The sequence below is a fragment of the Haliotis asinina genome, chromosome 10 (genome assembly GCF_037392515.1).
Source record: "Haliotis asinina isolate JCU_RB_2024 chromosome 10, JCU_Hal_asi_v2, whole genome shotgun sequence".
NCBI lineage: Eukaryota > Metazoa > Mollusca > Gastropoda > Lepetellida > Haliotidae > Haliotis > Haliotis asinina.
The window spans coordinates 13,439,859-13,461,422 of NC_090289.1; the positions used below are offsets into that span (position 1 = coordinate 13,439,859).

The 21,564-nt window shown below is 38.3% G+C and overlaps 1 protein-coding gene across 1 annotated transcript; it reads right to left on the reverse strand.

Annotated features, from left to right (window-relative positions):
• Positions 1–8,187: 8,187 nt before the first annotated feature.
• On the reverse strand, positions 8,188–21,564 carry LOC137298716 (lupus La protein-like). The gene is made up of 14 exons (XM_067830995.1): positions 21,385–21,564; positions 20,771–20,855; positions 20,459–20,528; positions 20,147–20,253; positions 19,681–19,782; positions 17,178–17,288; positions 16,739–16,839; positions 15,893–15,955; positions 14,068–14,098; positions 13,584–13,724; positions 12,633–12,750; positions 11,569–11,690; positions 10,551–10,584; positions 8,188–9,577 (listed from the first exon to the last, which is right to left on the reverse strand). Exons 1-14 carry the CDS (start codon positions 21,399–21,401, stop codon positions 9,516–9,518), a joined length of 1,164 nt encoding a protein of 387 aa, XP_067687096.1. The 5' UTR covers positions 21,402–21,564; the 3' UTR covers positions 8,188–9,515.

Here is a 21,564-nt window from a genome sequence, read left to right on the forward strand (position 1 = left end):
CTAAATATCTATTCAATATACTTCTATTAAAGTCGATGATGTTCGCATTCTTAAATGCTTCAATGTCAAAAGGAAATCAATATGTTTATGAAAATTGTTTGTTCATAAGTGGCAGATGCATAAATGAAACTATATCAAATTAATATTTATTACTAGTAAGATTCAGCCGATTCAATGATAAATCGATTCAAATCACTGCCAGTCTGGACACAGCCTACACTTCGTAGAATGAACATTTTCCCATTTTGGTCATGTGCATGTTCAATACATTAATACTGCTCTCAGACACAAAGTTTTCAGAATATGTATTGCATTGAGTCCTATTAAAACCTTTGATTTTGTCTCATTTCTTGTCCGATTATCAATCATTTCCAATGACATAAAACATACAACAAACAGAAAGTTTCAATGTAAATAACGATGTTCTGGGCAATAACTAAATCTCAAATAACGCAGAGTTAAGTTTGTGGCATCACATTAAGTTTTCAACCAACAAAATATACATGAGGATAAATGCTTCATTATATTGTGGTAACAAATAAGCATTGTCATAACATACGGAAACAACCTTGCATCGATAACACATAATCACAGATCAACGTCGCAACTTACACAGCCAAGGAAAGGATCATACACACACGTGAAGATCCCCACTCTGCGCAACAGTACTTCAACCTCGTTTTAAGCTAAGGGTTTAAACAACTGTCCCAAATTTAACTAAAGAAACTAACATTACTTACTCTCTAAAACGTTCATTTTTATGTGAAAATGTATATATATGTAGGTTCAAGTGCCATTTCCTTTTGACCGACTGAAATTAAGACATTTTACAAAAAGCTGTTCTTGTGCATGATATTTGATGTTCGCGAAAAAAACAGTATGCCATTCAAAATGGAAAGCAAGCGATGAGAGAACGCAAACCACAGGTAGCATGAATCATAGACAAGGAAAACAAATTCTGTGGATAGTCAATTTCAAGAAATATTCACATTTCGCAATGAGTACGACGTTTCTACGTCGCTTGCTTAATAGTACCTAAGCCGTTACGTCGCAATCATTGCGGTAAAGAAGTTGACTATCCACAGAACGCGGTTTTCCTTCATCTTTACAACTTCTAAAATGCCTCCGAGTGAAATCAGTCATAGAGGTCATCGATTGTGATACTTACTGGTGTACCAAGTATTGAGTTTGAACATCTCGTACGGTTCCCATATGTCGTCAGTAAAAGAAACTAAATACTGTCTGTTTGCTCCTTAACTCTTACCTATATCACACTCACACTGGCACGTTGAATACTTATCTTTCATTCGCCGACAGCGGACCGGTGATAGTGACCATCTTCCGCCATTGATCAATTAACGGTGCTCACTAATCACACCTGACACTTTGATATCTGCCGCCACGCCAGTAGTGCATGACTACTGCTCCAAAAGGGTTAATTGCAATTAGCGGTCGCTTTTATCTGTAGGACAACAAGCGTCGGTATCTTTGACCTTGCGTGTTTGGGGTAAAACTGATTTTGTTCGTGGATTATTTTGACAAGGGCAATCGCGTGTTTGAAGGGTACCGACGTGGAATCAATAACATTTAGTAAAAAGGAAAAAAAGCAAAAGAGAGAAAGATTCTCCTGCCAGCAACAACGAAAAAAATAATGTACAAGAAATATCGATCTCGAAATATCAGCTTGAAAATAATCGGTTTAGATCGAATTAAAATTCGAATGCAGGCAAAATAATAATCATCAAACAAGTAGCGAGGCATTTTCATTAACACGCCATCCAGATGTTGAAACACTGATATACAGTATTGCAAGCGCGTAATGGGCAAACGAATTTGTTTCAATCTAGTAGATTCAAAATGCAATCCTGTGTTAATGTCACGTATTTATTTCTCAAAGTACTTTCCTCCCTGAAGTCGAACTCAATACAATGTACAAACCTTGCCTTGGAGTGTGTATTTTTGAAACAGTATTTAACATTTAGGCTTGTAAACGACAACCTTAAAGTTTCAAAATCAATCCCGGATACACTTCTAACACGGTGCGGCGTATAAGAATACTCGCACTTGCCAATAATAACGAACGCGTTGAACAATTGGGTTTAAAACAAACTTTCTACTTCAAAATCCCATGCCTCACATACAGAACCTACCAAAGATGTGACATTTTACAGCCTCGCAACGAATAACAGAGTCATATCATGTTCCATTTCAACAATGCCACGAATTCGATTTTATGCTGACGTGGCTGGGCTCTCTTGATGATAACGGTATTTCCCATAGCTTCAGACACACACCATTAGCAGTTTACACACAATTCTTTGCGCCCAGTTTATATACAGACACCACATCATCTTCTACACTTGGGAGACGACAGGGATATGTGTTGACACCTTGCTCCTTCATACAAAAATGATGCAACGAATGTTAGCGAGGAACTTAAAGAACTAAATGATGCTCCGAAGTCAACAACTGTTTCGTGTGTTAGCTCACTCAGAAGCCACTTTGCTTTCAAAGCAACAGACTAAGCGCACGCCGACATCTAACAATAGTCTAAAATGATACCAGCTTTGATCAACGGCTTCAGTGATTAGAGGGTTAATTTGCATTAACATATTATGTTTAGTTGAGTAATGACCGCGTGATGGACAAAAGGGATTAATCTATTGGGAGCATTATGCTGTGTTACGGATTAAAGAACGAATACCAACAATGGTATTTTGTCCCTAATTATATGTTAATGAAATTTTGGACCATCACCTAGACCTATATGGCGAGCTACGTCAATATCACATGCAAATGGTTTCGATGATTTCAAATACACAGACGACGACTAAGGTATATACGAAATGATTATAGATGCTTTCTAAAATATCTGTATCGTCGGCATAATCAATTATTGTTACCCATAGCAACGTTGATGCATTATATATATATATATATATATATATATATATATATATATATATATATATATATATATATATATATATATATATATATATATATATATATATATATATTCAGTTATGACTGCTGATAAATGCGATGAAAAATCGCAAACACCCGTAAAATATTCTTATTTAGCGTTAATAGTCGACATAAAGAAACCTTAGTTGAACAGGAGTTGCTTCCCTTGTTCATCCCACGCTTTGAAGGCACTGATATATACCCCAAACATACTTGTATTTTTTATTATTAATTAGCACATTTACATGCTATATGAACGCATGAAACAATTATCGAAGGAAAGGTATATCACAACGTAAACCCATTTTCCGGAAGGAAAGACAACACTGCATTGCGTTACCGTGCATTACTGTAAAGAAACTGTATAGGTATTATATAGATTTGAGTGAAGAAGGATGACTATATCAACTTCCCTATTTGGCCCATGATACAATACACGATTGTCTTGTCTTATCTACAAGTGCGAATTCTAAAGAAACAAATTCCTAAATGAATAGATCATAAACAGAATGGAGAGAGTTTGAATTAAGACCATTGCCTCAGTCAGACATGTCATGAATATCTGAAGTATGACTGATTGGTCAGCGGACAAAACCCCCTGTGGACGAAAACCCTAGGACAATAGCCCCCAACATGTAGGACAAACCCCCCAAAAGCTCCAAATGAATAATGAAGATTGTTTATCACTCACAGTATTTATTCAGCTGAAATATGAAAATTGAGTTTAGAACAGACCTAATCGTTTGTCTCTAACATGGCTGTGCTATTATTCTCTTGGTGGGACAAGGAACTGGGTCGTAGATCAAATTAAAGAGAAATATGAACAACTGACAAATTTAGAAAAATTTTCGAAGAAGAAATATCGTGATTAATTCATAACTGCGTGTACTCACGTTCTGCCACAAAGAAACGATGGCAGGAATTTAACGAGCGCTTCCGACTGGTTTGATTTTGTGCGCTTTTGGAGTCTTCCTAGCAAGGTTTCAGATAATCCACACATGAACCTTGTGTAAGAGAGGATGTAGAAAGTGTTGCAGGACTACATGGCGGCTTCATTTATTTGTGACAATGACATCAGAGAGAAAGATGCTGACAGTAATCAACATTAGACGTGATTACAGTTCGAGGACGACATGGCCTAATTAGCGTCACGTGGCGTAACTGCCAGATGTCACGTGCGTATGTGAACGTGGATTCCCTGATTGGTGATGCTTCTAAAGACACTGTCACAGTATTCGCCACTTTGTTGAATTGAATGTATACTCATTATATAGTTTATAGTAATAACATCACATGGTTTGGTCTATTGATTTTGATTCATAAAGTAAGTAATATCGGGAATTCGAATTAGACCCAGTCGGGGTTTTTTTTTCCGTTAATGTTCATTTCGTAGTTTCTAGCGCTTGTAATAATTTAAAATGTGACCTGCAGCAAGAGCTAACATATATGCATGTGTGATAACTATTTGCAGTAAGAGCTTAACTCAACATATACGATGACTTAGTTTTGAGCGTTTCTGTGTTTAGAGAAGCACGTAATAAAAACTAAAACAATTAGATGAAATGTTTTGATTCAGACGTTCCGTAGAAGCACCACCTCCCAAACAAGTTCTAGATATGGACAAGATGAACATCTTCATCAACTACACAACATTATCCGAGGAGAAGTGATCTCATTGAGAATGAAAAGACATTCATTAATCATGACTGAAGGCAGTTGGGGGATTGTCGAATTATTTAAAGAGACATATTTTCCTATCAACGTATCTCATACGTTTGATGTTTCTAGTTTACGCAGAGAGTTTAGTTTACGACGCTTTTAGCAGAGCTTCAGAAATTACACTGCATCTGAATTGGCTCAGGTGTGACAGGATACTGCCTAAACCAATTGCCTAAGTGGATACAACGTGTGCGGGCCACTTCAGGTGTTACATACTGTACCCACGTGGGGATTCAGTGTAGGCAGTATCCTGTCACACTTGTACACAATATACATAGAAAAGAACATGACACAACAATATACTTGTGAACACAGAGAGTATAATGCGGTCTGGATATTTTCAGTTCTTGTCTTGATGACGTCACGATGGACGGCTGTATGTGATGTGACGCTGTCAAAACACTCTGATGACATGTAATCACTAAGCAGACGGTGAATTATGTGATCAGAATTCACACACGCGAAGCCAGGTAATCTTTAGATTGGCCAATCAGTCCTTTAAGTGAGATGTACATGGGCTTCGTACTTTTGAACAAAAACGTTTTCGGGTAAGAAAAACAAAGACATTGTGGGTTTAAAGTTGAAAACCTGAATTTGACCGAGAAGCCAACCAGGAATATCACGCTTCAATTGTAGAAACGCCAAAGCGATACAATCTACTTCTTCTCCTGGATGTTTTACTTGTTGGTAACGCAACCAGTGTGCGAAATTTACGCTGGTCCTGTAGTCCCTGGCTGGCAAAATAATCACCCGGACCACTAAATCATAATTTTACAGTGGTCCTGTTGGTTAATCAATTTTGGTACCGATAGTATTGAAGTAAACCTACGAAAGTTGTTGTGGGCCAGTTATGTACAGACAGGACCATAGATTATTGTCCACTCACTGGTCCTGTGGCCCAGTGAGAAATTTTAAAAAGTTTCTTTAATTTGTACCTCTGGGTGGCTTGTATTAAAATTTGATTACATAAAACACAAGGCATGAAATGAGGACATGAACGAACTGCCATAAATTACGCTCTGTAAAGGTTATACTTCAAAAGAATTTCAAGTCAAACAGGTGTCTGGAAACGGAGAATGTGGCCTTGTGGGCTCTGTTGCAGCTGTTTGAGTGTGCTGTGTCACCTCGGACAGACAGGGTTCGAATCCATGATCATGTTAATCGTGTTTCCAGATTTACCATCACCATACATATGCAGGCACGTAGCAAGCCAGAAAATTCTTGTAAGCCCAATAGCTTGCAAAGCTATGTATTTAGATAGTATTGAGGGCTTGCCTAGCTAAACTCACTTTCTTCTAACGTGAGTTGTGTTGCTTTTACCCTTACACCCCAGGATGTCAGCAGAGAGGGTGATAGACAGTCGAAGTAAACTTATCCTCAGTACTTTTCGTTGCAATCCACTAACGAAATACACTGAGACTAAGTTTACTTAGACTGGGGTGATAGAGAATCTAGACGTTTACACGACCCTGGAACCACTCTGCACTGCTTTGGTGGAGACAAACCAATGATTACCAGGACGAAAGTGAAACTAGGAGGTAATGAACACATTAGGGTTATTTCTGGTGCTGTCCCACTGTGTTACCCATGTCCCAAATCACAATATTAAATTTACGTTCGTACATTTCCTATGTTCTTTTACAGTTAAATTCACGTTTTCCTTTTGCATGCCTGCGTTTTACCATGTAAGTATATCTGCATGTGTAACGTACACACGAAGCAAACACACTTTAATAACACTAAGTCTTCCATTCAAATGATATATTGTTTTCCACATTAAAAAAGAAAATAAAATCTTCAACTGGTAATCCAATGCTCCCCTACTTTACTGCGAGTCGTGTACCTGTCTTACTATTTCCAATCAGATATCCGACACTCTTGATAAGAACTGATATGAAAATCACTTTGAAACTCAATTATCCATTCAATCTATTCAATGCCTTTTCCTCAAACCTACCGACAGTTTATTGCAGTCTCATCTTTTTGCAGTAAATGTACACGTAAAATAGGTAAAATATTACAATATGAGGACTATATGAGCCATGGAATACAAATATTACAGACTTACATGTACACACATATTTTATTTAAATTAAGGCACGTTGACAGTAAGACAGTAAGCAATGCATCCTGCTGGGTTAACTCATAGTTTAGTAACCTGTCATGTGGATACATGTTTTGTGCAATTTGATGCCAATGCACCTGTTTAGTGCGGATAGGGTCTGAGGCGAAACAAAAAAAAAACAAAAAAAACCCAAAACACTAGCATGTACCGGATGTCATGGGCAAACAGCCTTTGAATCATGTTATTCATTGTTTGAGTGACTGAGTGAGTGAGTTTAGTTTTACGTTGCACTTAGCAATATTCCAGCTATATGGGGACGGTCTGTAAATAATCGAATCTGGACCAGACAATCCAGTGATCAACAACATGAGCATCGATCTGCGCAATTGGGAACCGATGACATGTGTCAACCAAGTCAGCTAGTCTGACCACCCAATCCTGTTAGTCGCCTCTTACGACAAGCATAGTCACCTTTTATGGCAAGCATGGGTTGCTGAAGGCCTATTCTACCCCGGGACCTTCACAGGTCTTCATTGTTTGAGCTGACAGATGACACAGTCCACCCTGTTGTTACTTCCTATGGGTATCTTGTTGGGGTTGTGAAAATTTCCAGTTTTGAACTCTTAAGGCTAAAATCACCTTTTCAGAATTCACCCTCAACATTCAATGCTAGTTGAAAGTTTAAACTGTCCAGGATTGGGTGGAGAGGCTTGCTCATTGGGTGTACTTATCATTCTGGCAAAGATAAAAGCGTTCTCGAGATCTCCAGGGTATAGTTCCAACAAATCTCCAGTATACCCTGCCCGATAATTTAATTACCTCTCTTTGCTGGCTCTGCATTCTCACAGTAGACAATCAACTTAGTTACCATTACAACCGAGCTTGCCAGTGTCAACAAAGATCACGTTTGCAGATGCAAAAGTTTGTTTGCAGTGCAAGTCTGATTTGAGGAAATCATACAAACTGACACGTCCAAAACTTTAACACAAATACAGCAAGAACCCCTTCTACCTCTTTCAGAGTACCTCTGCATCATTTGTATTGCCAAGTTTAATGGGTCAGATAAATTAGAAAGTGAGTTGGCACACTTAACTTCCCACAATACACACCTAATTGGATAAAAAGCCAGCCAAGGGAGGTAATAAATTATCCATCTGCCTTGTAGATGCACCCAGGTATAGTGGCGATTTATTGAGAACGGAGATTTATACCCTGGATATAGCAAAGATGAGATAAATGCCTACACCACAATTGATTATGTGGACACGGCCTTCATATGACTGGAATATTGCCAAATGTGACTTTAACAAACAAGTGTCACCTCTTGCCCATGTCATGGAAAGCCACACCACACCAAGCATTCCGCAAGCAGTATTGTAACTGACAGTGCCTGCAAATGATATACAAATTCCCTTAAGGTATTTCAAAACACCAGGTGATGACTAATGTTGTTTATTGACACTATGTACAAATGGACATGATGGCCCTAAAATGTGACTATAGTTAGCCTTAAAAAGTACTTAATAACTTTCAAAATACAAGGTGAAAATGTTTCAAAACTGTGAAACTTCGTGAAATGTATAAGGAACAAACTTAAGTATAAAAAGTACACTAAAATGTGAAATGGTTTATGTATAGATGAGTAAATGAAAATACATGGACAACCCATGCCTCCCAGCTCTCTACTGGGCAGAGTTACTTGCCAAAGGAGGATATTCAACAGTTACTACACATGCACCCCTCTTTGTGTTTTTGACCAATTATACACCTTGCTGAATTACTCAATTAGAAAACGGGAAAGACATCCTGTAAAAGCAGTTGATAAAAATGTTCAACTTTAGGTGGTATTATAACAAAACCTAAAAACGTATCCCGTTTCATACACCCCTTTTCAGTATGGGGCATGGCCTGATGCTATTGGCTATGATAAACAAGTAGAACATCTCACTCTAGATTTCGATACATTGTAATTCCAATCATCCTATTTGCACTTCAAAAACTTACAAAATAACATAAACTTTTATCAGTTTCCATTCATTTCACTTAAGTAGTCAAACAATGTAAACCCATCTGAAATTAATGTCAATGTCAACAAAGGTGTTTGAATCCAGCATTGATCTTTGGACTATGATGACGTCCTACAAAAGATCCAATGTCCATAACATCATCTGAACATTCCTTTCACGCATGTTGCAACACCCATAATCCATTTATTATTATCTTAAATAATTTTGTTCTACAACAGAATCTATTCATTACTGCCAAACATAATTTTGTTCTACAACAGAATCCATTCATTACTGCCTAACATAATTTTGTTCTACAACAGAATCCATTCATTACTGCCTGACATAATTTTGTTCTACAACAGATTCCATTCATTACTGCCTAACATAATTTTGTTGTACAACACAATCAATTCATTAACACCTTATATAATTTTGTTTTACAAAACAGAAATATCCATCATATATATTAAAATACAACATGTCACTTCAGAACACCACTTCCAATCACTTTCATAACCTACATTGCTAACTCTTATAGAGCCACATGTGATGTGAATGTACATTATGTTCAAGGTGTCAGGCAGAGATGTAACATGAACTGAGAGCCTCCATATCCCGGTGCCTCGTCTCTCACCCCTTAAACCCAGTCCTTGTCCACAACATCTGCCATTCCACCTGGTGGAGTCACCTGATGGACAAGGTACAACAGAGACATCTGATGATCGCATTGTATGCTGCAGCAATGAGATGCATACTCAGTCATCTTCTGTCTTTGTTGTCTTGGCTGCAGGCTCTCCATGATCTTCACGCTCTCCATCTGAAACAAGAGGCAGGCTACATCAGCAAAGCTTATTTATGTTATTTATGCCAATATCTGTTAGTTATCAGACCTTGGTACAGACATTCCATCAGTTGTTTTTTTTTCCAATGGTTGCTACGAAACAATTTTAAGCCTCATCTTCACAGGTTATCTAACAACAACCCTCCATAGTACCCTGACCACGTAACCCTCAAAGGTACCCTGGCCACATAACCCACAAAAGTACACTGACAATAGGAACTCTGAATATCCCAGTGTATTCGCAATCTTACCCTGACATGTAACCCTCAACAATAGCCTTATCACATATACCCTAAACAATACCCTGTCCACGTACCCCTCAATGACACCCTGCCCACATAACCATAAGTGACAATCCGACAATGGAACTCTGAATAATATCCCATTGTATTCTTGAATGACACCTTGACTATGTAACTCGAAACAATACCCTGACCACAAACGTCTCAACGATACCCTAGTAATGGAATTCTGAATAATATCCCCTTGTACTCCTGAATGAAAGTCTCACCATGCAACACTCATAAATATACTCGCCACGCAACTCTCAAAACTGTAGCCCTCAAAGACACCCCGACCACGCATCCCTTAACTTAAAGATATCCTGACCATGCAACCCTCAACAATATCACAACCAAACAACCCTCAAAGATATCCAGACCATGCAACCCTCTAAGATACCCTGACCATGCAACCTTCAATAACCCGACCACACAACCCTCAAAGACACCCCAACCGTGCTGCAACCCTCAAAGACACCCTGACCCTGCAACCTTCACAGATACTCCAACCACACCATATCCCCGAGAGATACCTTGACCATGCAACCCTCAAACATACCCTGACAATGGATCTGTGAACAATCAATACCTGCTACATATCTCTGAACCAACTCCCAAACATTTCACAATAGTAGTATAAACCAGTGTCGGTGTATGTAAACACATACCTCCATTTCTGTCCTTGTTGAACCTCCGCTTTCCCTGAAGCAACAAAAAAGGTTCTGGTAATTCAAATTCAACCATGAAGCAGCTTCAAACTTCAATGCTCACAGAACTGAGAGCGGATGTTGTTCCACATCACAGACAGTAATCATTCAACAAAGTATCAGAATCAGGTCTGCTGGAGGCATTCAGACCTTGACACCATGATCCACACGGAGTGATTTGTTTTAATGTACCTTTCAACAGTATTTCAGTAATATCACAGCTCACAAAAAATACTATTGCCAAATCAAAATATTTTACAAGAAATATACTTACTTTTTTGATGATTTGAATATATGTATATTTATTCTGTCTTCATACAAGTAAAGGAATTTTCAGGAATCCTTGTGTCAAGAACTGTGACTCATGTTATCAAAATTCACAAAGCCTATGTATTAACTTAATTATCAACAGTATTTAGTATTGTGATACGTATCGTATCACCACCCTTATATTGGTATTTGTATTGTATCGCAGCCTAAGTGCACAAGACAAGGTGATATATCATTGTGACTAAAAGTATAGTGTTATATTGAATTGTAAACTGTATGCCAATACCAGCACTTGTAGATGGGTAACTTTTTGCAACAAGAATGGGTATATGGATATCATTTCTTGATAAGTATAGGGTACATTTTTCACATTTTACTACAATAATCAGGTACATACACGGATTAAGAGGAAATGGGTAATATTTTACAAGAGTGTTCTACATGGGTAACATTCTTATAGCAAACAATATGGTACAACTTTTGGAGACCTATTTTGACAGTCAAAATAGTCACGTGTGTCAAAATAGTAACACAGCACAAGTCATGCTTGAAAATTTTCGACTACAACAGAATATCCTGACAATATCTTTGTGTATCCTTATTTAGTCTGCATACATGCTAAGAGATGTCAGATGTAAGATTACACCTTTAACTACTGAGCAGATCAAAAGATGAAGAGCATAAAATAAGGTGTTTCCTGTTGGCTTACCCTCCCTCCATACTGGTTGTTGCGTCGCTTGCCCCCTTTAAAACCTCCTGCCCTGTTCCGAGACCTGCGTTGATCATCCTTTGTCTTGAAGATCATCTTCCAGTGGTTGAGTTCTTCCTCACCTACACACAGAGTAGTGTTACTCACACAAGAGAAGAATTTATGTACAGACACTGTTGTCGTCTAACCCAAGTCTTTTTTGAACTCATGTTCACCTTACTCCTCTTCCTCAAGACATAATGACTACTTTCAAAGTGATTCTAAAACAACCATTTCCATTTTTTAAGTTTTAATGACTAACACCCGGAAATTAACAAATCTGCTGTAAACTTTAAAATACCTGCAAGGCTGACAATCAGGAAAGTTTGTGGTTTATTATGGCACTGAACAGTCTGCTGATTGAATGCGAGTCCATCAACCAGGTGACTGGGCCTGAACACACAATCCACATAGTCACCTCTTACAGATAGCAACATTGATGGGGGTCCTTTACAACCTGGTTATGCCCCAACTGGGGAGACTGTCATGGCAGAGATTGGGTATGTGTCTATCATGCATCACAATCCTTATTTGCAGATGAGGATGGAGGTGAGGTGAAATGGTGTTTAAAGTCATACTTGAGAATATTTCGTTCATATGATGACATGCATGCATGTGTATGCATGGCTGCTTGTACTAGCCCAGACTTTAGCTGGTTTTATTGTGCTGGCTCACTGAGACATGATGCTGCAGTTAAGCAAGAATACACCACTCAGACACATTATACTGACTCTGAGCCCGCCAGTCCTTCTTGTATCCATTAATGCAAAGCTCCAAAGCTCCATACCAAAATATACTTTAACTTTCGGTATGGCAATTGGACCTTCTGCTCTCCAGGCAGACGCTCTAACACTACACCACAGAGGCTTTAGATGAGAAGTGAGCGAGTAAGTTTTGCACCACACTGCGCGAAATTCCAGTTATATGATGGCATTCAGTAAATAATTGAGACAATCCTGTATGAACAGCTTGAGCACTGATCTACAATGACATGCAGATAAAGATAGTCATGGAAGGGGGTCTACCTTCAAGCACACGAGCTGTCACTTCATTATTGTTGATTTCAATCTTGCCCTCTCCTGCTTCCTTAGCTTTAGTCAGCACTTCTGTTGCCTCATTCTCGTTGGTAAACCTCACATAGCCCTGCAATAAAAATTCATCAACGCCTGATGCAAGGAATTTGTTTCAGCTGACATGGCTTGGTTTGGTAATTGCTAAACGATGCACTCAGCAATATTCCAGCTATATGGCATTAGCATGAAAATGATAGAGTCTGGACCAGACAATCCAGTGATCAACAGCACGAGCACAGATTCATAATTATTCAATTCTGATACAGTGACATGTCCATCAATTAAGTGAGACTGACCACCCAATCCTGTGTCATATGGCAAGCTGGGTTGCTCAAGACCAATTCTGATTCATATCCTCACAGGTTCACTTGACATGATTCACACCTATCTTTGATTGCAAAGGTATCGTGATCCAAGTCATGTACCAACAAGCTAAAATCCCATCTCCACATAATTGTATCCATTCCCTCCTACACATGTCTGCAACTATTGTGAATACTTAATAGAATGTCAACTTAGCCTTATGCCACCTTAGCCTGAGTTGAATACCATTTGCAGATTTCTAACCAAAACAAATTTTGAATCAAGCATTGGGAGAGGTGAAGCCAAATCATCTTACAGAGCTGCTTGGTTCATTGATTAAAGGGATGTTGTATCACAGGAAAATATCTGACCTTAATAAGACTGCTGAAGGCAGTAAGCATCATAGAAAGTGAGTGCATCATATGTAGTTGAGCCACGCTTGCTCAAGGATGCAATTAATTATTACGAATGGCAACCATGACAACACCGGCACGGTGTACAACTAAGAGAAATATCCAACAAAAATATGAGAACTGAAACATTGTTACAGATAGGAACTTCTCATTCGTAAAAAAATTTCAGCATAAGTTTGACGGTTACCTTTGTTTCTCCATTGTCATGATCAACCCAGGCCACCGTGCCAAAGTCTGAGAAGAAGTTGCGAAGATCTTCCAGTGTGATGTTACCAGGCAGACCGTCAAGTCTTAAAATGGTGGATGTCTTAATGCGATCTCGTATTTTCTAATAACAGAAACATGATTTAGAAACATGGTTACTCTTGAGAAATGTATTCTGCATGACATAAGTGATTACTACAAGAGATGTTGCATAATATAGTCTGCATCATCACTACTTCCCAAAATTGAGCAGCTCAGATCATCATTCACTGTGAACATGTTGAGCAATTATTTTATTATTAAAATCTACTTAAATAGTGTGTAATACAGAGAACTACTGATTGTGAAATTAATAAAACTGTTAAATAAAATTATCATGTATGCAATACTTATTTAACATAAGAGTTAGGTGAACAATGTCCTTTCTATTTTGTTAATAAAATAAAATGAATTAATTCACAGCTTACATCATCTTCTTCCTTCTCCTTTTCCTTGACACTATAAAAGGAAAAGTGGAGTTATTTTTATGAAACAGTATTTGAAACAGAACTGGCGACAAGATTCATCAGAAGATGACAAATTATCCCTAAACAAAACATAGTTGACAGTTACTTCAAGTCTAACTTGATTTGTTTAAGTGAGTGAGTTCAGTTTTATGCCGCACTCAGCAATATTCCATATATGCCACACTCAGCAAATATTCCATCTATATGGTAAATAATCGAGTCTGGGCCAGACAATCCACTGATCAACAACATGAGCATCGATCTGCGCAATTGGGAACTGATGACATGTGTCAACCAAGTCAGAGAGCCTGATCACCTGATCCCATTAGTTGCCTCTTACAACAAGCACAGTCGCCTTTTATGGCAAGCATGCGTTGCTGAAGGCCTATTCTACCCTGGGACCTTCACGGGTCTCATTTGTTTTATTTTTAGTCTGAAGTCCAAATCTTTTCCATGGAAATCATGACAAATATAAATGCCAACATTCTGTAAATTGCAAAAGGCACCACTTCAAGATCTGCTTGATATATCTAAGTCTTGTGAAAAACAGTGAAATGTTTCCAATGAAACCGAGAAAATAATATATCACAAAAACTTGTAAGTACCAAAAGGCACCACTTTGGGATCTGCCATACATATCTTACAACTTTCGCTGACAGATATTACAAAGCTTTTGAGTTGTGCTCCTGAAACGAAACACATCTCTCATATTTGAGACTTTGTAAATCACAAAAACTTGTAAATAGCAAAAGGCACCATGTTAGGTTCTAATTGATATATCTACCAACTTTTGCAGAAAAATATTGAACGTTTTTTTTGTTCTGCTCCGGTCCGGAAACGAAGATCACCCCTCCATTAGACTAACACCAAAATGTTCCATGGAAAAACAAAGAAAAATGAAAATGACAAAACTCTGTAAATAGCAAAAGGCACAACTATAGGTTGAGATTATTATATCTATCAAATTTTGTCTAAACATATTCAACGGTTTCTGAGTTATGCTCCGGAAACAAAATGATTATGGACGGACGGAGGACGGGCTGACGGATGGACAGAGAAGGTGTCGACTATATACCCCCGCATTACATGTCGGGGAGGCTAAAAAGGCACTGTCTGATATACCTACCAATTCTTGTTGAAAAATATTAAACAGTAATGAGATATGCTCCAGAAACAAAATGATTATGGACAGACAGACAGATGAGGTGTTGACCATATATCCCCACATATATGGAAACCCTCAATGTACAGTTTTCCCACTAGCACACTTGGCGCTATGGTCAAGCATCTCCTCTGGCCACCTGACTGATACATCGGGAAATTCAGTTCTGGATATCAAATAAAAATGTTTTCAAAATGTGTGCTTTGCAGACAGTCTGCATCAACATTTTCTGCAGCAGATCTTCCTAACATACTTGTTAATATTATATCTTAATTACATGATGAACCTTCATGTTAAATTTGTTATACTGCCTCTTGCCTCGAAAGACCGCTTTGACATGACAACGTGGACAGCCAATTCATGTATAGGTTTGAACCCCAGCCTCTAAAATATATAGCTTGATCCACAAATGTTGTGAAGGAATAGTAAAGACCTAGTGAATACTGCTGACCCATGTCCTGGTACAGCACTAATTTAGGAAACGGCCAGCAACCTACAGTAAGACACTGGTAAGTCATCTGATGCACAGTAAGTGTCTGTGATGGGCTGGCTGACAAGATGACAAGGAGAGGCAGACCTCTATAGCCAACATTCTTGTCAGTCGATGTACAAGTGTTTACTTACTCATCATTATGCTGTTTCTTCGCCTGCCTCTTTTCCTCGTTCTTTCTCTTGAAATAATCATCTCTGAAAAACAGCCATTGGCTACTTTCATTCTCTCTCATTGTGATGTTATGAGGAAAAGGATACCAGTGTCTGATAAGTTCGCTTATGTTCAGACTGAAAGGTTGCTCATATTTTATAGTTAAAACATGAAAATGATAAGATTTTCAGTGGAGAAGAGTGGAGTGAATAATATTTCCATCAAATCATAAGAGTCAGCATAATTTGGGATGGTTGGTTGTTGAAAGCAATATGGCTGTGGTCTGTAATCTGCATGTGAACCAGATAATCCAGTGATCTGCATGAGTAACTGGGACTTGATGACATGTGAAAGTCAGCAAGCTTAAAACCCAAATCAGGTTACTTGCATGGGTTTCTGAAAATCAATTCTATCCTGGACCTTCCAGGGTTTTTCAGCAATATTCTGGTCATATGGCAATAGTCTGTAAATAATTGAATCTAGACCAGAAAATCCAGTGATCAACAGTGTGAACATCCAGATGCACAATTGGGAACCAATGACATGTGTCAGACTACCCAATCCCGTTAGTTGCTTCTTAGGACAAGCATAGTCAGTTTTTGTGACAAGCATGGGATGCTGAGGGCCTGGTCTACCCATTATCTTCGGAGTGTTGCAGATGGACTGAAGGATATGACAGACTCTATTCCCAATCCCTGATCCACTTTGTACAGAGCAATAAAAGTATTAAAACCACTCTTAAAATGTGTTTACCTAATGACCGCTGTCAGATACTACACGAGTAAACATATGGATTAACATGCAGAAATACATATGAACAAACTTACCTGAAACTTCGGATTAGTTCTGTTTCTCCATACTTTAAGGATTCTGCATTAACAAATGTCTCTGCATCCTCCTTTTTGGCAAACACCACAAACACTGAACCCTGAAACATTGAGTCACCCCTTGAAATCTCCAAAAGTCACTCCTGACAGATTCACAGCAAGTATCAATCAATATACTACAGAAGACTGCCGTTTGTAAAACACACTGTGCACTACAGACTTGTGAATCAGCAAGTTTACTTTTACATCAATTACAGCAATATTCCTGCAATATCATGGCGGGGGAAACCAGAAACAGGCTTCATACATTGTACTCAAATGGGGAATCAAACCCAGCTTGACGAGAGAACGATTTAACCACTCGGCTACCCCACTGCCCTTGCAGAATCATGAAAGAAATACACATGAAAATTCAAGATTACTTTAGACTTGCACCTACCTTGAAGTCTTTTGTCTTGGGAATTCGTCGCATGGAAATGCTCTCCACTGGACCTTGTTTACTGAAGAACTCTTGCAGCCCGTCCAGTGTTAGATCCTCAGGGAAGCCTTTCTGCAAAGCAAGAGGGAGGGTCCTGCTATATGGTGATGGAGAGACTTTGTCTAGTGGAAGGAGATTAGTAATATGACAATGGGACTGATTTAGGCAGGTTTTATGGCAAAGGCAGGGGTTCAAAAATCCCATCGCCCGATGCCCAGGACAAGTCAGTTTTCATTTCGGGCAATCAAATAATGGCATCTTACTTGTCTGTGGACTACTAGATAACTTCCACTTATGATTTCAAACTGCAAATAATCTTGGATTTAATTTTATATCTGCTCATAATGAAGCTATTAAAGTTCACAATAATATTATAGAAGAGCCAGTAGAGAGTGAAAACTGAATGCCCCGTCAGGAAAAACAAAGCTGACAAATAGGATGATTTATTCCTGAAAACCCTGCATGAAGCATCAAAACATTAAAGAAAGCATCAGCGGTTCCTTAGACGAGTCTCAGTCACTGGACATCAGAACTCTAGTTACATCATATGCTTTCACTGTCAGTGTCATACAGCATGTCCTGTCAAACAAATGTCACTTCATTGAAAACACTTTAGAACCAGACAAACTGTATACTGTAATCAATACATGATTCAGATCTATCGGTAAAAAATATATAAATGTGTATTACACTTGTGAGAGACTTGTGGTTTAATGCAGCTTGTAATATAATTCCAGTTATTCAGAGGCATGTCAGATAAAAAGGAGAGAAGTGATGCAGGTCACGCATATTCATAGTTACAAACCTATGGAATCAGATTCAAATCCACAATGACAGGTCATGTGGTTGCCCAAGGGACAACTCCGCAAACTCGTAACCTAGACATGCAACTAGCATTGCACAAAATATATATACATTACTGACTGCCTTATTTATAAGGTTCTGTGTTGGTGAACATGACAAGCAGCTACAGGGAGAAAAGAAACAGTACTCAAGACATTTAACCTTTGATGACTAAAGAGTATCAAAATTAACTGATAATCACTGTTATCCACACATACTTAATTTATTGCAATTATTGCAACAAAAATATGGTTTCATCCTAAGGTTGAATTTTGAGCATCAGCGGTTCCTTAGATGAATCTCAGTCAGAGGACATCAGAACTCTTTCAACATCATGTGCTCATGCCTAACACAGTAAAGTGGATATAGACAATACTCTAATGCAGGGTATTAAAGGCCGACTGGACCTACAGAATGGTGCGTACAAAAATTAATTCCAGATCTGGACAAAAATAGTCAGTTTAGGATAAATGTAAATTTTGAAATTATGAACAATGATCTATTTATCCAATGACACACTGATGAAACATCAATCATAAAAATACCAACATCCCCAACTTATTTTGCACAGTATATAAACACTCTAGATATATTGTTTTTCTTGATAATGATATGGTTTGAAAGAATCCTGTAGCCAAGCAAAACAATGTTGACTACACTGTAAACAATGAGCTACCATATGAAGGATGTTAACTGACGCAGGCTACACAAGGTTATACAGCATATGTACATAATGTAACAACAATATTCCATTTGGCGCAAAAGCGAACCAATGAAATGCAATGTAACTACAAAAATTAATACACATAACTTACTCAATAACTTACTCAACGCTGATTATAAATAAAACATCATACCAACTCTCTGAGGTCTCTGCAGAAGTTTTGTCCTAATAATAAAAAAGTGGTTTAACAAACTATCATTAAAATATTGACCGAGTTCACTGTTCATTACGAGGGAGGAGTTCAGAGAAAGGCAGTCAGGTGTTCAAGAAGCATGTGCACAAGTGCCGAGAAAGTTATATATTCATAACCTGTGCTGTGCTGTCTACATGCTTACTCGCACACCTGGCTGTCCCTTTCTCTGCATCATCCCTCGTAACACATAGTGAACTGTGTCACTATTTTTGTTAAAGAACATTTTTATTTTAAGGAAAATTATTCAGCAAAAACCTCAGAGTTAGTATTATGTTGTGATTATGATCAGCATTTCATTTAACATAATGTTATGTTTATTAGATTTCGAGCTAGAGTGCAATGCATTGGTCCGTTTTTGAGCCAAACAGACTATAGTGTCATCTTGCATTGGAGAAATTCTTTGAAGCAAAATTTCAATACTATGCCATCTCTAAATCAAGACTTCTTAAAAGTAAACACTTGCCATTTGATTAATGCACATAACTAACTTACTGTGCAAAAACAAAACAAAGAATCTGAGCATCAGCAGTTCCTTAGACGAGTCTCAGTCAGTGAACATCAGTGAACTCTAGTAACATCATCTGCTCATTCAAATCTCAATGATGCTGCCTTTTCCATCATTAACCTGGTGTTGTATTTTGGTCAACTTCAATGTTTCCCGTAAACCCACTAGGCTGAGTAAGTCAAACCACCATAAAACTTACAGCATATACACATCTGGCTGACATTTCCTCCCTCCTCTCCTTGGTGTTGTCTGGGATTGGCTTGTCAGGAGATCTGCGGATCTTCAAGTTGTCTTCTGCAACCTATGTGTCAGTAAACATATTACATGATAACTATTACATGGACTACAGCAGACAGCTAGCTTCCCACCTCAGTAAAAACCAAGCATATAGCAGATTACTGTACTCTATCAGTCAAACCCTGAACAACAGATAGCTAGCTTCCTACTTAAATAAAACCAAAGCCTACAGCATATTACTGGATTCCCTCAGTCGAAACCTAGACCCAGCAGACAGCTGGTTCCCACCCAGTACGAGTCAGGGACAGGTTTTTCAAAACTCTCATAGGTCTAAAATAATCACAAGTCAATGAAGGCACTCAGGACCTTCTTAACACTATGAGAGCTAGGACGACTACAGCAGATGGACTGAGCCTGATACTACCTACCTCCATCAAACCACTAGCAGACTTCCTTAGAGCTGCACAGATAACACCACAGTCATCACTCAACTTCTTCAGACGATTAAACTTAAGCATCGTCTCCAGTGTCACCCCTGTACTACAGTCAAGGAAATTTGGATAGGAAACTGTCACCAGATCATTTGAATGCATCATTACCATTGACAAATGTTAATATTGGCTGGACTTTGTTCATTGTGAAAGAAAGTCATTAAAGTGGTAGCAAGATATAGTAAATGTTTGTTACTTAAAATGTTACAGATTTTTTTCACACATTCTTTGGACAAACACAAAGGATACAGCCATCATCCTGAGTGATTTGATCCTGAAGAAATCTGTCACGTGGCAGGTTTATGTCTCCGAAATAGTACTGTAAACAGAATCAGGCATTTGAAAATGTTTGTACTTGAATAAAGTATTGCAAAATATGAAGCTTGAGTCTCAATCAAGTCATAATCAGACAAAATTAATTCAAGGCCATAACATTACAATTTAACGTAACAAACTTGTCAAAGTTACATATTAAATTTTACCAAAAATGCAAAAACTACAGTCAAAAACCATAATAACTGTCCTAAATCTATGGTAAGAGGAGCTTAACTGGAGACTCACCTCGATCTGGTTAATAATCTTTGTCTCAAGTGCAGAAACTGCATCTGATGCTGTGCCATTTTCTTCTTCAGTGTTTTCCTTTTTACTGGGAAAGCCATAAAAAAAATAATCCATTGGAGGGTTTTGCTTCTAGCTTACTTCATACACTGCATACAGGACATTGTTTAAGGATATGACATTGAAATGTCATGCAGTTTGAGAAGATTATATTTCAGAATGATGGTTTCAAGTTTAATCAACTGTTAATGTGTTCAAGAAAAGGTCTAGCTATGTTGCCAAAGGGAAAATGCTACAGCCGAAGTCCTCACAACAGAAACAGGTTCTTAAAAGTGATCTACAAAGTTCGGTGGGTCTTTGCCGTCGACACCATTTCAAAACCAACAGCATTATGACCATTCCAGCCTACCATTAGAATAGGTATTCCACCCTTCCTTTAAGCTAAGCAACTCGGATGCCTTCCACATCACTGATGTCATCAGTGTGAGAAAACCAAACGAAACATGTGGCACACGTCTAACCATGAGACTGAGAGATATAACCATCGGTATGAAATGAAAGTAAGACCACACCGTGTTAATTTAGAGTCGCACGCGAACTACTATAGCCGTCCTTACCATTTAACATCATCCATGTCTAAGAAATCGAATAGTTCGTCTCAATGGCAATGTCGTCTGCAGCGAACACCAAACTAAGGCGTTTTAAATCTGTTTCTCTTGCTTCCCTTAACCACGTTTTTGCATCACTCTTGAGCGCATGCGCACAATCCGGCATAAAATGTTGTGAAAGTACTCCCT

What these genes read in the sequence shown, in the direction of transcription:
- LOC137298716 (XM_067830995.1), bottom strand. An exon ending in GAACTAATCCGAAGTTTCAG is followed by an intron (nt 15,956 to 16,738) that starts GTAAGTTTGTTC and finishes GCTGTTTTTCAG; the next exon opens with AGATGATTATTTCAAGAGAA. An exon ending in GACAGCTCGTGTGCTTGAAG is followed by an intron (nt 11,691 to 12,632) that starts GTAGACCCCCTT and finishes CTCTGTGTGTAG; the next exon opens with GTGAGGAAGAACTCAACCAC.